Genomic DNA, 17,993 nt, shown 5'->3' with positions numbered 1-17,993 from the left:
TATATACAAAACACAGTCAAAACTTATTATTACTTAGGCAACCTTAGGAGGTCAATTTATACAAATCACAGTCAAAAGTCGTTACCCAGGCAACATTAGGAGGTAAATATTAACATAACACAGTCAAAATTTATTAACTAGGCAACCATACTAAGTGAATGTTTTCAACAACAAAATTTCCTTTGCTTACAACCAATAATAGAATAATCAATGAAACAATACAAGTATGAAAACAAGGAAGTCACAGTACCTAATTATTACAGTGGTAGAAAATCATCTGTTGATTGAAAGCCATGTAAAATTAGAGACTTAATATTTGTATACACTGCTGCTTTGCCAAGTATGAGTCAAAATGTCAAACCTTAAAGTTTAAAACAGAAAGGATGATCGATACTAGAGGTAAAAAATAAAATGTTCTTAAAATTAAAATTGAAATCTTTTTTTTAGAAAATAAAATCCTTCAGTTGTCCACAACAGTCAAGTCTGATATCATTATTTTTTGTCTTGGCTGATCTTGTCATTAACATTTTAGATTTAAGCTGCAGTCTTCCTTAAAAGATTTAAATGCAATATGCAGAGATTGAATCTTGTGTGAAAAGGCCATTTTTAAGCTGAAGTAAAAAAATCAAAGTTAATATTAACATTATTTCAGAGATTGAATTTATTTATTGTTTAGGGTAATTTTTAAATTACAATACAATTTAATGTCAAAATGTTTATATACAGATAATTGTTTTATTTATATTTTAGGCCAAGCACCTATAGAACAGAACTATAATATACAAGGTAATAACATAAAATAGCCCTTTTAAGAAAGTAATTGCCAAAGCCTGATTTTGATTTTAGAATATTTTTTGGTACAAGCTATTCCCTTTTATAAGCATATCTCTTATTATGGTTACAACATATATGTATATTAAAACATTTCTATTGTACTGTAGCTGCAAATTGTCAAAACATAGTATCTTGTTATGAACATTTAGAAAAAGACTTTAGTTTATATATCACTTTGCACGAATTAATAATGCATGCAACCCTGCTACATTTTCTGGAAATAAATAAAGATAGATAGATTCCGTATTTTCATAAAATGGGCTCACAATGCAAGGAGCATGATATAATATCATTATAATATTATTCTTTTACAAATATAATAAACAATACAGTATACATAGTTACAAACACAAATAAGAAACAACAGTTTTCATATATTAGTATATATATAGGAGTATATATAAAACCATTGTCTCAGGCACACCTCTAGAAAGTAACAAAAAGGAATACTGTGAGTAGGCTTAATAAGTATATCTAGCTGAACTGCAGGAGGCACCAAGGGACGGTGCTATATGGCATGGTGGGTGCATATTAAAATGTGTATCGGATCATTAATGATATGGTAAGATATTGTAATAAGTTGCACATAACTGGTATGTCATCCTTGTGCCTGGTGCAGAGGAGTCAGTACTCCTATATATACAGTGTACTCATACTAATGCGAGTTTCACACCTAAGCTAACACAAGCTATGGGATATATAATATGGAAATTTTTTAACTCTTTAAAAATTCACATATCCATTATTTAAAGGGGACTAGTTTTTAATATTAAGACCCGCCCAGATCAGTACATTGTGGTGAATTATCAATTTTACAAATCACTTTTACTCATCTAATGTGAAAGAATCAGAATGTATACAACTACTTCAAGAATAAGCAAAATCCATATTGTATAACCTGTATAATAAATATAAAGTTGGATCTCTATCGTGCTTCTTACTAGCAGTGTCTTGGGAGTTTGAATGTAGCCATATATGAACTAATTCTGTAAAATTTCCAAATTATTAGTAATACTAGCAGCTTATCATAAGTATAGTCGCACCAAAAAAAAATGTTTATTAATGTAATTTGTCTATTAAATGTTTACAGAAACATAGGATTTATCAAAAGAAGCTCATAAAGACCTTCAATTGAATCAAATTATAAAAACAGCTGTTTCTTAATTATGTGATCAAAGACCACAATGCTAATTACCACAAAATACAGATTAAGTTTAAATTTTGACGGAGTCACTATAATCGTTCTGGAGTTAGGCCCCTTTACACATTTTTCCTAACCGTTCTCTAACTTGAGTCTGCTTAAAACAAATGCTATGAAACTTATACACAATTGCTTACTACCACAAAACATAGATCAAGTATGAATATTGGTGTTGTCACTCTTACCGTTCTAGAGTTATGCCCCATTACAGTTTCCGTTCACTAATTTAAGGATGTTTGCTTGTCTGTTTTGGAAATTTGTCCGATTTTTGGAATCCTGGTTTTATCCATTTGAATGCCTTAAAAAATTTGCTCATTGACCCCCATTTTTTGTCGAGCCTGCAACTTTTGTTGCAGAAAGCTCGACATAGGGATAGTGATCCGGCGGCGGCGGCGGTGGCTACGGCGGCGGTGTTAGCTCACTTCTTAAAAGCTTTATATTTTAGAAGGTGGAAGACCTGGATGCTTCATACTTTGTATATAGATGCTTCATGTTACGAAGTTTCCGTCAGTCACCAGGGCTCACACTACTTCAGAATTATAGGGAGAAGTGACTTCTCTTTTTGAAACTGATAGGGAGAAGTGGTGAGATTTGAAAGAGAAGTGCTCATTCGCGCGGTGCGCTACAATGTTTGGATTTTACAATAGTATAAAGGGCAATATGTAAATAATGTTCTTTTTATATTGTTCAATTCATATCTGAGAAAAAAATTACAATTAAAGTAACATTTGAAATTAAAGGTTGTTTAAGTTTTACTAAGGTTCTTGTGAGAAACTACCAACTAAATATCTAGAACTAAAAAAAAAAATATTTTAAAAAATGTAAAGAAATTATAATATATCAATTACAATTTAATTTAAAATTATCTTGTGTATGAAATTCAGTGTTTCTCATAAAAAAATATAAAAGTTATTAAGCTGGGCCATAATATCTTGATATTTGTATAATTAATAGTCTCAGAGTTAAGCAACTTTAATCAATAGTTTGAAACAATCCATAAAAAATGTAGAGAGTCTTATAACAACAACACTTTAGGGACTGCTGCAGAAAATTTATTGATCGACATGTTTCGGTGCCTAGGGCACCGTCATCAGCTAGGCACCGAAACATGTCGATCAATAAATTTTCTGCAGCAGTCCCTAAAGTGTTGTTGTTATAAGACTCTCTACATTTTATGTTTTTATCATAACGACCCTGCATACCCTCGGGTATCCACTTTATGGACTCTACCGTACTACAGACTCACCAGGCGTTGGTTCACTTTCGTTTGTAATCCATAAAAAAATATAGGGAATTATATACACCAATCAATTAGATGTAACCAAAAGTCTCTTAATGCGTGTGGAATGCGTAATTTTTCCCTTTGGGATCAATATACTTCTGTCAGCTGTTCCATCCGTGCGTCCGTAGTAATTATTGTAAAAGTACGGATTTCGGTCATAGCTGGTCCGGTTCAGCTCCGTAGTTTAGAAATCGGTCAATGGCGGACGAATGCAAGAAGATTTACAAAAATAAACGATGTTTGACAAGTTATTTGGAAAGGAACATTACGTTTTTAATGCAATAAATGGATTAAACATTTACTGGAGGCAACTTTTATCACGTTTAAATGAAGTAACAAACTTATTTTGCCGTCGAAATTTAGGTTGTTGTACGTTTTCGAGTAACAAGCACCGGAACTTGCAGAAACGCACGAAGTGATAAAAAGTTGTATTTTTATCAAATAACCTGCTACACACTGCGAAGACAATGCTTCAGCCTCTTTTCTAAAGATAATGAATCGTTTATGTCTGAATTTCTTTAATTATCAATATAAAATTGATGTTTCATCAACTTGGTAAAAATTGAAAATATCCGATGACGGAAGCGACTGAAAGCGACTATCGTCATGGACAGGGCGACTTGTTTTCGCTTTCGGGGGTAGGGGAAAGCGAAGTGACGGTCGGGAAGGCGACTTCTTCGCCCAAGTCGCCTGGTAGCGTGAGCCCTGGTCACATGTCCAATGTCCTTGACCTCATTTTCATGGTTCAGTGACCACTTGAAAACAAAATTTAAATTTTTTGGAATGTTGAATTCTCTCTTATTATAAGTAATAGGATAACTATATTTGATATGTGCGTACCTTGCAAGGTCTTCGTGTCTCCCAGACAGTTTTCACTTGACCTCGACCTCATTTCATGGATCAGTGAACAAGGTTAAGTTTTGGTGGTCAAGTCCATATCTCAGATACTATAAGCAATAGGGCTAGTATATTCAGTGTATGGAAGGACTGTAAGGTGTACATGTCCAACTTGCAGGTGTCATCTGACCTTGACCTCATTTTCATGGTTCAATGGTTATAGTTAAATTTTTGTGTTTTGGTCTGTTTTTCTCATACTATATGCAATAAGTCTACTATATTTGTTGTATGGAATGATTGTAAAGTGTACATGTCAAGCGGGCAGATGTCATGTGACCTTGACCTCATTTTCATGGTTCAGTGGTCAAAGTTAAGTTTTTGAGTTTGGTCTTTTTATCTAATACTATATGCCATAGGTCAACTATTTTTGGTGTATGGAAATATTTTATGATCTTTATGTCAGTCGTGCAGGTTTTATTTGACCGTGACCTCATTTTCACGGTTCATTGCACAGTGTTAAGTTTTTGTTTTTTGGTCTATTTTTCTTAACCTATAAGTAATGTGTCAACTATATATGTTGTATAGAAGCATTGTTAGCTGTACATGTCTGCCTGGCATGGTTCATCTGACCTTGACCTCATTTTCAAGGTTCATTGGTCTTTGTTTAGTTATCTTGGTTAATGTTAAGTTTATGTGACAGTTGTAATAAAGGTTAGCTTTATACTTAGGACTATCAACATAATATCAATGATTAGTATAGAAGGCGAGACATTTCAGCGTGTGCACTCTTGTCTTTTTATAAATCTTTTACTGTACATGTATGATTATAAGCCATCTGTTAAAGTCTTATAAAATATTTGTTCTTTTTTATTAGTTTTTTGGGGACTTAAACTTAAGCTTGTCAATGATAAATCTATGAAAAATCAAAAGAGAATATTTTCCCCAAAAAATTTCAAAGGCTAATATCTCGAAAACAAGCACATCGACATATATTTTATTTTTGCTCTTTTGGTTTCTTTATTAATCCCCTACAAGTGTTATGAAAAGCTTGTTATTTTGAAACTGAGTAGCGAACTTCTTTATTTAGCCTCAACCAAATTTTGTGATACTGATACCTTTAAATGATATGCAAGCTTCATCTGTGTCCCATAGACACATGCAATCTTCACCTGTGTCCCATAGACACATTCCCCATTTATTTCACAAAATGAAACATCACAGAGGTTTATTTTTATAATTTCTTTGTGCATTTCAGTTTGTTGTGACAAGGCAAAGATACCAACAAATTGTAAACAGAGTCTGTGTAAAAGTAATGTGTTTGAAGACCTTGACCCTGCAGTAATATTTAGTTGCTATGGATACCTGGATGAGATGATGAAATGTGTTACAGGTATGTTACCTGGAAAACCATGCTAGCTATTATCTTTTTTAGTCTTCTGAGCATTTCCCATCTATTAAAGAAATTAAAAGTATTTATATAGATTTTATCAATTTTACAATATTTTATTCAGAAAGACTCCTTTCAAATGATGACAAAGTGTATTGCATGTGCATTTGAAGCAACAACAAATATGCATTTGTTTACATTATCTAATTGATGAAATTGCATTTAGAACTCTTGTTGCCTCAAATATATGTTTTGTATATGTATCAATATTTAAAAATTATTGAAAATACACCTACATGTAGATTCACCTAGTTATTGAAAGCCAGATTCTATCTGCTGATTGAGTAATTATGCCTTAAAGGTTCAAATACATTGTAGCTTGGTTATTCTAGCATTATCTCCATGCTATATTATAAGATATAAGTTAAGTACGATATCAATATACAAATATATATCTTTATAGAGTAATATTATTATTAATTATTTCAACAATATTTCTTCTAGTGACTGTGAAAAATGATGTAATTTTCAGGGGAGAGGAACCATACAGGCTGTTGTCAAAGAAATGGTATTTCTGATGAATGTCTTGGATTTTGCTCAGGAAATATGCCTTCATTAGACAATAACCTGTCCAAGTGTATGATTAAGTTACCATTAATAGAAGCATGTGTCAGAGAAGGACTTGGTATGTATCTTGTACAATGATTTAAGAAATAACTATTAAAGTTCACTAAGTGCTATTTCAGGAAAAAAGTATGGGAGGGTTAGATACAATATCATATCTATCTCTTTTGGTAACTTGGGTGTAAGCAAATAATTATATAAGGATGGTTACAATTAAATTAAAATTATGGGTGGTGGGTATTTATAAAGTGTTGTCCTACATTTGTTGATGTGCTGGCCTAAGCTAACTATCGTCAAATATTTACACTTCAATTCCTCTTCACATCTTAAAATTGAGAATGGAAATGGTTAATGTGTCAAAGAGACAACAACCCGACCATAGAACAGACAACAGCTGAAGGTCACCAATGGGTCTTCAATGCAGCGAGAAACTCCTGCACCCGGAGGCGTCCTTCAGCTGGTCCCTACACAAAAATGTATACTAGTTCAGTGATTATGGACGCCATACTAAACTCTGAATTATACAAGAGAAACTAAAATTAAAAATCATACAAGACTAACAATGGCCAGAGGCTCCTGACTTGGGACAGGCGCAAAAATGGGACGGGGTTTTATAATTTATATGTTATGTAATGGATCAACAACAGTTGATTCAGATTTACTCAGGATTGTTAAAACAGGCTCTGCTCTCTTTGGCATGGCTTGTAGTGCTATGTTAAATGTTTACAGCAGTATGTGTAAGCATTAGTACATCTCATTTCCATGGAGATTATTTCACCCTGCACCCTAAGTCATGTTCTATTGACTTTAAAACTTTATCTTAGTTTTTATGTATTAGTTTGTGATTAAGTCATTTTCAGATGATCCACTAATGTTATGTCATTGATGTTAGTTTCATTTCCATAGATATTATATGAACCCAACCCCTCATTATGGTTCATTGACTTTGAAACTTTTACATAGTTTACAAGTTAAGTTGCAGAACTTACATGTTAAAGTATTGCTTCTTTAATTTCTACATTTATCAAAATAACAAATAGGCGAGACATATCTTTGTATAAACAGTTAATTGTTGAGCCTGCCACTTTTGTCACAAAAGCCAGACAAATTAATCCTCCATTCTGTCGGCATAGGCGGTGGTGACAGCGTCAATTTTGATGACTTTCTTAAACTTTCCTGGATTTCTACCAAACTTGGACAGAAGCTGGTTTATGCTCATATTAATTAAAAATAGTATCCAGAAGTAATATTTTTTTTTAAATCCTGTTTTTTCGTCTTCTTCTTATAAATGGACTTAATTTTTCTGCCAGTTAACAATACATTCACTCTGTGGTTAAAGTTTTTAAAACATTAACAAGGTTCATGAACCATCCTGGATTTTTACCAAACTTGGACAGAAGCTCAGTGTTCTCCCCAGAAATTTTGGATAGCATCACATTTTGCATAAAAAAATAACTGTATTTTTTTTAATGTCGTTTGTCGCGTCGCGTTGATACTCTATTTCCTTTATATGTTTGAGTTTATATTGTTCAATTCATAACTCAGAATACAATTAAACTATAACCACAAAAACAGTTGTTTCAGTTTATGTTTTCTTTATTCATTTATTGTTACAGAATTATTTTTTTCCTCTTGTGCCAAATAAAAATAAATATGTGGTTTCAGTTACCCAACAATAAGTCAAATGAATGAATGGTTCATTATAGATCAACCTGTTTATATACAAAACTAAATATCTAGTACACAAAATTAACTATTTTTATATTATATCAAGTAAAGATAAAGTAGCAAAAAAAAATCTATTTAAAAACTTTTTTTATCATGTTTATGAAATTCATTGTTTCATGGCACTCATTAAATTAGTCCCAGTTGTTTCTTATCTTTACATCAAAATGATATGTATTTTTAACAAAGTTATCTAACAAATAGTCTGTTAATGCGTAGTTTTCTCTCTTGGTATATTTTTTCTGTCTACTGTCCATCTGTTGTCATTATCATGAAAATGCGGATTTTTGTCATATCTGGTCCGGTTCTGATCCGCAGTTTACACAAGAATGTGCAATGGCGGCCGTAGAAAAATTTACGAAAATGAGTCCGAGAATAAACATTGTTTGACAAGAGATTGTGAATGAATAAGACGCTTTTAATGCAATAAATGAATTAAACATAGACTTAAGCCAATTAAGATAACTTTTTAAAGAAGTATTAAACTTAGTTTAGCTCTAAACCAAAATTCTCGATCTCGTATTACCGGAAGAGAAAGGAAGTAATTTTTGGAAAGATGCACAAATAAAGGACCTTTTTTAAAAAAAAAAAAAATCGTTTCAATCTTTGAAATTTCGTATTACAAAACGTAGATTTCGAAATGTTTTGTGATTGCATTTTTCGATGTCGAAATTGGTGATTGAAGACACGTGGTATTAGTCATGTCACAAGTGTCAGCTTGGCTTGGGAAATTCGCATCCAAACAGTTATCACCCTGAGGGCAATTAACACCTAGCTATTTAATCTCTTAATTGCCTTTAGTGTCCGACTTAAAGGGATTACAATTAAAGGTGATATAATTTTTATGATCATAATCGATAATAGATGAAAGTTCAAAATTGAGGACAAGTAAAATAGCATCTTCAAAATAATTATAGCATCGCCGGAATAATTATAGCGTCGCGGGAATTATTATAGCATCACGGTGAAAAAATATAGCGTCGCGGTACCGCGACGCTAAAACGGCCTGGGGAGAACAGTGGCTTCTTATAATCAAAAGATAGTATCTAGAAGAATTTTTTTAAAATTTTTTGCCCATTTTTGTTGAGCCAGCAATTATTAACAAAAGTAGGCGAGACACTGGGTTCCATGGAATCCTTACACATTTTTAGAAGTAGTTTACCAGCTCTTGACAGAGTCATTTGTCCATTTGGTAAGATGTGTCTTGTTGCTTTATGAATTAGTATTATAGATATCCTGTCAAGAGCATCAGTGGCATGGGTATTAATGAATATCACAAATATTATCAATAAATTGATATTACACTTTGTCTATAAAAATCTATTGTTTCTTTCGTAATATTAGAAAATATATAAAATGATTTTGATTGCCTCTCATATGCATATCCTGTTTTTTATGGTAATTTGCAAAGGATTGATGGATTTTTTTGTTTGTGTAGCAACCATTCCAGGTCCTCCTGGGAATATTAAGTTGACTGAGGTAACTACAACTACTGCAACACTAAGCTGGGATCCACCAAGTACTAGTGCCAATGTAACTCAGTACATTGTATCTTACCTTGAACATAGTCTGAGGGATAGAGTGAAAACACCAAATCAGGTATACAAACTTTACAGTAGAACATATTACTGCAATAAAATTCACTAGAAGCTGATGAGAATTGGTCTTTTGATGAAATTAGATATACTATATGCAATAGTTTATTTATATGTGATCAATGGAATGATTGTAAGGTGAACATGTTTGTCTGGCATGGTTAAAATAAAGTTTTCAGGGTTTGGTCTGTTTCTTGTACATTAAAAGCAATAAGTCCATTATATTTAGTAGATATAAGAAGTTATTTAGTGTATGGAATGATTGAAAGGTGTACATGTATTTCTGTCTCAGTTTATTCCTGGCATTGTCTTTATTTTCCTGGGCCATGTTATAGCCTTTTCAATAGTTTTCTGGCGCGAAGAGGACAATAACTCAATTTTAGAATTTAAATATTTTTGGAGACGGTCAATTTCGGGAATTGCATGCTTTATCATCACAATTTTTTCTTTGGCCGTCTCTTTCTAAACCAGTGCCACATATAAATAACTACTGTCAACATCACCATCTTCAAGGTATACTGCACTATGTTGTCTTGTGTTATCTTGTTTTAGGGAATATCATGCTACTACACATGAATATATATAGATCTTTAACATAAAGTAATAGTACCAAACATTTATATAACTACAGAATACTACAGACAATACTACAATCCAGCTAACAGGGCTGACCCCGAACACAGAATATGACCTTACAATTATATCAGCTAATGATGCAGGACAGAGTTTGATGTCACCAGACATTGCATTTCTCACTTTTGGTAAGGCATAATACAATAGATTAGATACCAGTCAGAAAGTCTTCCCAGATCAATATTGGAAAATGTATAGATTAAAAAAAATGACAAGAAAAGTCGGCAGCTTACCTTGGAGCAAATAATTGTTTAAAATGAAATATTGTTTTAGTGAACAGCATCCCACTACACATTTAGCAATGCAAATACGATTCTCAGTTCACAGTGGAACACCTCATAACAAGCAACATCATCTAATTTAATCCTGATAAGGTGAACAAAAACACATTAGCTAATGAGGACTGATGAAATAGCAACACAACAAACATAAGCAATGATACCAGAATGTAGACAACCAAACCCCCAGAATATCCAAGAAAAAAAAACAGAGGAAGGATTCATAAAGACACAGTACACAAGTACCATCATATTAAAATTATTTAAAAGTAAACAGTGATACAACACACCAACAGAGGCTGGAAACTGAACATTAATCTAGATGTGTGTCATATATGATTATGAACCATATGCACTGTGTCTTAAATAAATAATAAATTTTTATAACATCCTTACCCTATGTTTGTACATTACAGATATATCACCTTCAGAACCTTCTATAACACCTTCACCAGGACCTGTTTTGCCTTATAACCTGACTGGTATGTAAATCATGGAGTAACTGTAAAATTAAAAATAACCTTGATGTAAGGTTAATTTGTCACATTTGTTGATGTTCATCTTGAACAACTAAGATGGTATTTGGCTTTAATTTGGGATCATAAACGGTTTGACATTATATTGAATGGAGAGCTGATAGTACAGCTGAAACAGTGAATAAAGTTACAGGGGAGATAATGAAATTGGTGACTTTGTCAAAATGATTTAAATCATTAGCTTGAAAACATGTACATGGACCCCTCTGATCTAAAAATTGTATTTAGCTTGACTAAATGATGATTATTTGAACTAATGTTTGTTAACAAATCACTCATATATTCATTTTTATACGCCTGTCGTCTTTTAGACGGGACATATTATGGTATACTGTTGTTTGTCCGTCTGTCCGTCCGTCTGTCCGCACTTGGGACAATAACTCAAAAACACTGTCACCAATTTCCATGAAACTTAAGTGAATTGTTTATATCTATTGACGTAAGCTCCCTTTCGTTTTTTTTTAATTTCAGATTTTAAGTTTTGGATTTATGGGGCTTTATCCATAAAAAAGGGGGGATTTTCAACACTTCGGACAATAACTCAAAAAGGCTTTCACCAATGTCCATGAAACTTTGGTGAATTGTTTTTACTATTGATGTAAGCTCCCTTTTAATTTTTATAAATTTCAGATTTTAAGTTTTGGATTTATGGGGCTTTATTCATAAAAAAAGGGGGATTTTCAACACTTCGGACAATAACTCAAAAAGGCTTTCACCAATGTCCATGAAACTTTGGTGAATTGTTTATATCTATTGATGTAAGCTCCCTTTCAATTTTTATAAATTTCAGATTTTAAGTTTTGGATTTATGGGGCTTTATTCATAAAAAAAGGGGGATTTTCAACACTTCGGACAATAACTCAAAAAGGCTTTCACCAATGTCCATGAAACTTTGGTGAATTGTTTATATCTATTGATGTAAGCTCCCTTTCATTCCCTTCATTCCCTTCATTTAAAGCATAAAAGACAAGTTAAAAGAGCAATGGGCATATCATGCTCTAAAGCGCAGCCCTTTATTTTTTATGCCCCACCTAGCAGCTTTATGTTTTTCAGTCGGTGCATCAGGTTGTTTGTCCTTTTGTTTGTCTGTTCTGCTTCAGGTTAAAGTTTTTGGTGAAGGTAGTTTTTGATGAAGTTGAAGTCCAATCAACTTGAAACTTAGTACACATGTTCCTATGCTATGATTTTAATGCCAAATTTGAGTTTTGGCCCTGAATCCACTGAACATAGAAAATGATAGTGTGAGTGGGGTGTCACGCTTCAGGTCAAAGATTTTGGTCAAGCTAGTTTTCATATGAAGAATGTCTTATTTTCATTGTGTTTTTTTCACTTCAGATGAAATATAGTACTATGTTATAAAATTGATTGTTTTGCTTTAATACTTTACAGAATGCTGTATACAGAAAAGCCTCAGAAAAGATTGTTTGAAATTATGCAACTATGATTTTATAATAAGTGCTCCTACCACAGAATTGTATACCATAGCACTGGCATGTAGTAATGATTTTGATAAAGTGATATCATGTGGAGCAGGTATGTAGAACAAATCATCACCAAAACAGGTGGATAAAATCTGTTTAGTGAATACTTTCATTACACTACCATCAGTTTGGCAGATAATTTTCATGAACCTGTACCTCATTGATCCTTATATACAGTCAATATAAAAAAGAAGATGTGGTATGATTGCCAATGAGACAACTGTCCACAAGAGACCAAAATGACACAGACATTAACAACTATAGGTCACCGTACGATCTTCAACAATGAGCAAAGCCCATACCACATAGTCAGCTATAAAAGGCCCCGATATGACAATGTAAAACAATTCAAAAGAGAAAACAAACGGCCTTATTAATGTAAAAAAATGAACGAAAAACAAATATGTAACACATAAACAAAGGACAACCACTGAATTACAGGCTCCAGACTTGGGACAGGCACATACATAAATAATGTGACGGGGTTAAACCTGCTTAATCAACAACCTGTTTTGAAGGACAATCTGCTGTTAACAACCACTTTTCAAGCCCCCTCCAAAAGATTCCCTTTATTTTGTTTAACTGTTATAACTAGTGACCACCTGCTTAACGCAACCTGCAACTGCTTGTTTAAAACAATCACAATTTTCTAGGAAGGATCAGTAACTTGCAAACTAATTATACAGCCATTTTGATGATCAATGTTGACATTCCTGTCTTGTTCACTTGCCTAATTCCCTTGTGAGAGTTGCTGATTCACTCAAGGATTGCTGATTGTCAACAATTGGCAATCCTTGAGTGAATCTGCTAGAACAGTATCGACTCAGTTTAGACAATTGATTATCAAAAGTTCAAAAATCAGGACGTCTATGACAAAACCAAAGATCGCCTTTTCATTTTTGAAGACAGATAATCAGTGTTTATATGTATTTTAAAAAAAGTGTAATTTCAAAATCACAACTTTTCAAATTTCGGGTAAACTGCATACTAGAAACTGAAAATGTAGCCTATGACCTGTATTGAGGAAGAAAAGGTCAGGTCTTAACACAGACTTTTTCAACTGAAATTTAGTATTTAGAGGTTTTTTTCAATATTCTATAAGATACATTAGTTTAGAATTGAAAAATCTTGGGTGACCTGGTATATTCACGGTCACATCTACAAAATACAAGTTAGTTGACAGGTATGGTGATCTGTCAAGATTCTGTGGTAACTTCCATCATTTATCTGAATCTTAATGTTTTTGCTAATACTTATAATATCAATGATTGAGTACATCAAAACATCAGATATTTAGCACTTGCTCAAATTTATCCTTTTTTGTATAATATAATTTAAAGCTAGAGAAACTAAATGTTTTAGATGGTAGAGATCACACCCAGTGTTGTAGAGAGAGACAGATTCCAGATAACTGTCTGAATGTTTGTAAAGGAGATATGAAAAATGCAGATATTTTGTGTGCATTCCAGGCACCACAAATTACTCAGTGCTTTGTAGAAGGGATAGGTAAGTTATAAGAATTACGAAACTTTATTGATGAGCAAGAAAAGATGTGTGAACATAAGGATTTGTAAAAACAATTGTGAAAGGTAAAACAATGAAGCAGGATTAACACTTTAATACATATGAATACAAATACTTCAACATAACTTTTCTAGAGGCTGACAAAAATAGTGTAATGCATATTTAATTATTTTTATGCCCCCACTGTAGAGGTGTCTACCTTGTCCATCCATCTGTATGTCCACTGGTCCTGCATTTCCTGTATATCCCGTCCTTTGCATATGTCCCCAAAATTGGTTCCTATTCTCTAACTTTTGTTTGACTTATCAAAATGTTATAAACTTATACACAAGGCTTAAAAAAAGATATTTCCATAAAACACAGATCAAGTTCCAAATTGGGTGGCATCACATTTACTGTTCTTGAGTTATACTCCTTTATAAATGCAAAAATTGCTAAATCTGTCTTTTTCGTTCTCCAACTAAATGTTATAAAACTTAAATACAACGCTTATAATTACAAAATGGTCTTAACTACGTGAATCCTGCATCTGTATGCGAAGGTTGACCATGCATATTTTCATGTGGCCCATTGACACATTCTCCATTTATTTTGTTTTGTTGTCAACAGGCTTTGCTATGTTTTATTGTTATTTAAAAGATTTTATACAATTTGTATTAAAACAGTAGTATGAATATATTTGTTTAATTTTAAATTTTATAGTGAAATCAATAAAGTATCCATTATAGAGGATAACATTACCTTTTTCAGTTGATCAGCCAAGACCTCCATCTAATGTAAGGATAGATCAGATAACAGCACACATTGTCACTGTGTCATGGTCTCCCCCTACAGGTGGACCAAAGGCTGAATCTTATTATGTCTATTATAATATTCCTATGAAGACAGAGTTACCACAGGTAAGGACATCTCAGATAACAGCACACAGTCACTATGTCATGGTCTCCTCCTACAGGTGGACAAAAGGCTGAATCTTATTGTGTCTATTATAACATTCCTATGAAGACGGAGTTACCAAAGGTAGGGATAGCTCAGATAACAGCACACTGTTCCTGTGTCATGGTCTCCCCCTACAGGTGGACAAAAGGCTGAATCTTATTATGTCCATTATAACATTCCTATGAAGACAGAGTTACCACAGGTAAGGATAGCTCAGATAACAGCACACTGTCCCTGTGTCATGGTCTCCCCCTACAGCATGTACAGGTGGACAAAAGGCTGAATCTTATTATGTCTATTATAACAATCCTATGAAGAAGGAGTTATCACAGGTAAGGATAGCTCAGATAACAGCACACTGTCACTGTGTCATGGTCTCCCCCTACAGATGGACCAAAGGCTGAATCTTATTATGTCCTTTATAACAATCCTATGAAGAAGGAGTTATCACAGGTAAGGATAGCTTAGATAACAGCACACAGTTACTGTGTCATGGTCTCCTCCTTCAGGTGGACAAAAGGCTGAATCTTATTATGTCTATTATAACATTCCTATGAAGACAGAGTTACCAAAGGTAGGGATAGCTCAGATAACAGCACACAGTCACTATGTCATGGTCTCCTCCTACAGGTGGACAAAAGGCTGAATCTTATTGTGTCTATTATAACACTCCTATGAAGAAGGAGTTACCACAGGTAAGGATAGCTCAGATAACAGCACACTGTCACTGTGGCATGGTCTCCTCCTACAGGTGGACAAAAGGCTGAATCTTATTGTGTTTATTATAACATTCCTATGAAGACGGAGTTACCAAAGGTAGGGATAGCTCAGATAACAGCACACTGTTCCTGTGTCATGGTCTCCCCCTACAGGTGGACAAAAGGCTGAATCTTATTATGTCCATTATAACATTCCTATGAAGACAGAGTTACCACAGGTAAGGATAGCTCAGATAACAGCACACAGTCACTATGTCATGGTCTCCTCCTACAGGTGGACCAAAGGCTGAATCTTATTATGTCTATTATAATATTCCTATGAAGACGGAGTTACCACAGGTAAGGATAGCTCAGATAACAGCACACTGTCACTGTGTCATGGTCTCCTCCTACAGGTGGACTAAAGGCTGAATCTTATTGTGTCTATTATAATATTCCTATGAAGACGGAGTTACCACAGGTAAGGATAGCTCAGATAACAGCACACTGTCACTGTGTCATGGTCTCCTCCTACAGGTGGACAAAAGGCTGAATCTTATTATGTCTATTATAACATTCCTATGAAGACGGAGTTACTACAGGTAATCCAAAGTTAAGATTGCAGTACTTTATTATAGTATTGCCTGGACACAGTTATCATACTATAATACATGTAACAAATTGTCACAAAAGAATGAAGAAGTGATACATTTTATCTTAAAATATCTCTATGAATATTGTTTAGCTTCTGTAGAAATGTTTTTTATAAGAAAAATATTAAAAACCATATTTGTTTTTAATAATCAAAAGTGTTTTTATGTTATATGTTTGCTGTTATGTTTACATTAACATCTTGTATTATGTATTTGTTGAAACCTTTCTTGAAACTCTTAGGAAGAGATCAATATTCTTTTTTAAGTTATTTGTATATTTTATTTCTGAAAAAAAAAAGTTTGAATATCTTCAACCTGAAACATAACATGCTGTCAGTATGTCCACCCTTTAATGTAATTATACAGATATTTCTCATGTCTAATATAGTTTAATAAACAAACATTGTTTCCTATTTCAGATTAACAAAATAATGACAAACAAGACCACATATATTCTACAGAACTTAGATAGTGGCTATACCTATGATATTTATATAGTGTCTGCTAACTCTGAAGGATTCAGTATACCAAGTCCTTCTTTATCTGCCTTTATAGCACCTGATGGTAAGTTAACCTGTCTTATCAAATCTGGGTACAGCATTCTATGATACATAGAAAAGAATGTTTGTATCTAATTTAATGCTCACACTAAATAAATGTCAAAAGCATCAATACATCCGTTTGGCATAGTTTCGTCATTTACAAATTAGCACAAAATATGTTTGACACATGCGCACAAATTCACTGTTTACATTCTCATTATTTTCATTGTTATTCTTTATTTATATAGAATGAAATTCAAAACAGTGTAGCTGTGGCCATTGATTGACACATTAAAATCATCCATTGACTGGGACAATTTACGTGAACGTTTGTCTGTAACGACCACTGTTCACGACGTACCTACGATAGACATTTAAACTGTGGGGTCACCAAAGGTTTCTTAACGCCTTTAATTATAAAATAATTCGAAGAATTAATCAGGAATAACCTTTGTGTTTTGATTTATATAATTAATTATTGATATAAATCAAAATATCGTGTTATTTCTGATTAAATTTTCGAATTACTTTATTTAGGTGTTGAGAACCTTTGGTGACCCCATAGTTTAAGTGTCTTTAAAAAGTACATAGTGAGCATTGGTCGTTACATACAAACGTTCACCTAAATTGTCCCAGTCAATGGATGATTTTAATGTGTCAATCAATAGCCACAGCTACACTGTTTTGAATTTCATTCTATATAAATTTAGCAACGTACATAAACTTATATCATATATTGTTAATCAAACAACATATATTTTCCTGCTTTTAGTGTTTAAACCTATTAAATATGAAAATTTAATGTACAGACTCCATAGGGAGGAAACGAGAACTGACAAAAGAAATTTGAGGTATTTTCGTACACTTTCACCTATAAAACTACGATATTTGCCCTTTTAGAATTGAAATAATTCCTTCATGTCGTTGCTCTATGCTCATTTTAACCTAGGTATGCATTATATTTAAGAAATAATTCATGGGGGCTTGAATATATTGGATTTTACCACGGGTTGGCCCTTTACGACAAATATTTTACCATGAGCGATACGTGGGGGAAAATATCGGCATAAAGGGACAACCCGTGGTAAAATCACGATACATTCAAGCCCCCATGAATTATTTCGATTCTAATAGGACAAATACGGCAATTGTTTTGGATCGAAGTGCTCTAGGTGAAGGCATTACTTGCGGTTCCCATAAATAAACGCACTATTAAATTGACGT

General features: G+C 33.2%; 1 protein-coding gene across 1 annotated transcript in view; it reads left to right on the top strand.

Annotated features, from left to right (window-relative positions):
• The window catches only part of LOC139488876 (Ig-like and fibronectin type-III domain-containing protein 2), a 104,994-nt gene that overhangs the window by 26,895 nt on the left and 60,106 nt on the right, over positions 1–17,993 (top strand). Inside the window, exons 11-21 of the mRNA XM_071274828.1 lie at positions 751–786; positions 5,410–5,544; positions 6,074–6,226; positions 9,329–9,489; positions 10,117–10,246; positions 10,813–10,878; positions 12,322–12,465; positions 13,776–13,919; positions 14,688–14,771; positions 15,870–15,934; positions 16,647–16,791. Of these exons, the coding sequence (XP_071130929.1) occupies positions 751–786; positions 5,410–5,544; positions 6,074–6,226; positions 9,329–9,489; positions 10,117–10,246; positions 10,813–10,878; positions 12,322–12,465; positions 13,776–13,919; positions 14,688–14,771; positions 15,870–15,934; positions 16,647–16,791 (1,263 nt within the window). The remainder of the gene's footprint in view (positions 1–750; positions 787–5,409; positions 5,545–6,073; positions 6,227–9,328; positions 9,490–10,116; positions 10,247–10,812; positions 10,879–12,321; positions 12,466–13,775; positions 13,920–14,687; positions 14,772–15,869; positions 15,935–16,646; positions 16,792–17,993) is intronic.

The sequence above is a fragment of the Mytilus edulis genome, chromosome 9 (genome assembly GCF_963676685.1).
Source record: "Mytilus edulis chromosome 9, xbMytEdul2.2, whole genome shotgun sequence".
In the NCBI taxonomy this organism is placed as follows: domain Eukaryota; kingdom Metazoa; phylum Mollusca; class Bivalvia; order Mytilida; family Mytilidae; genus Mytilus; species Mytilus edulis.
The sequence above is the reverse complement of the archived record's forward strand: the minus strand, read 5'-3'. Positions and strand labels throughout refer to the sequence as shown.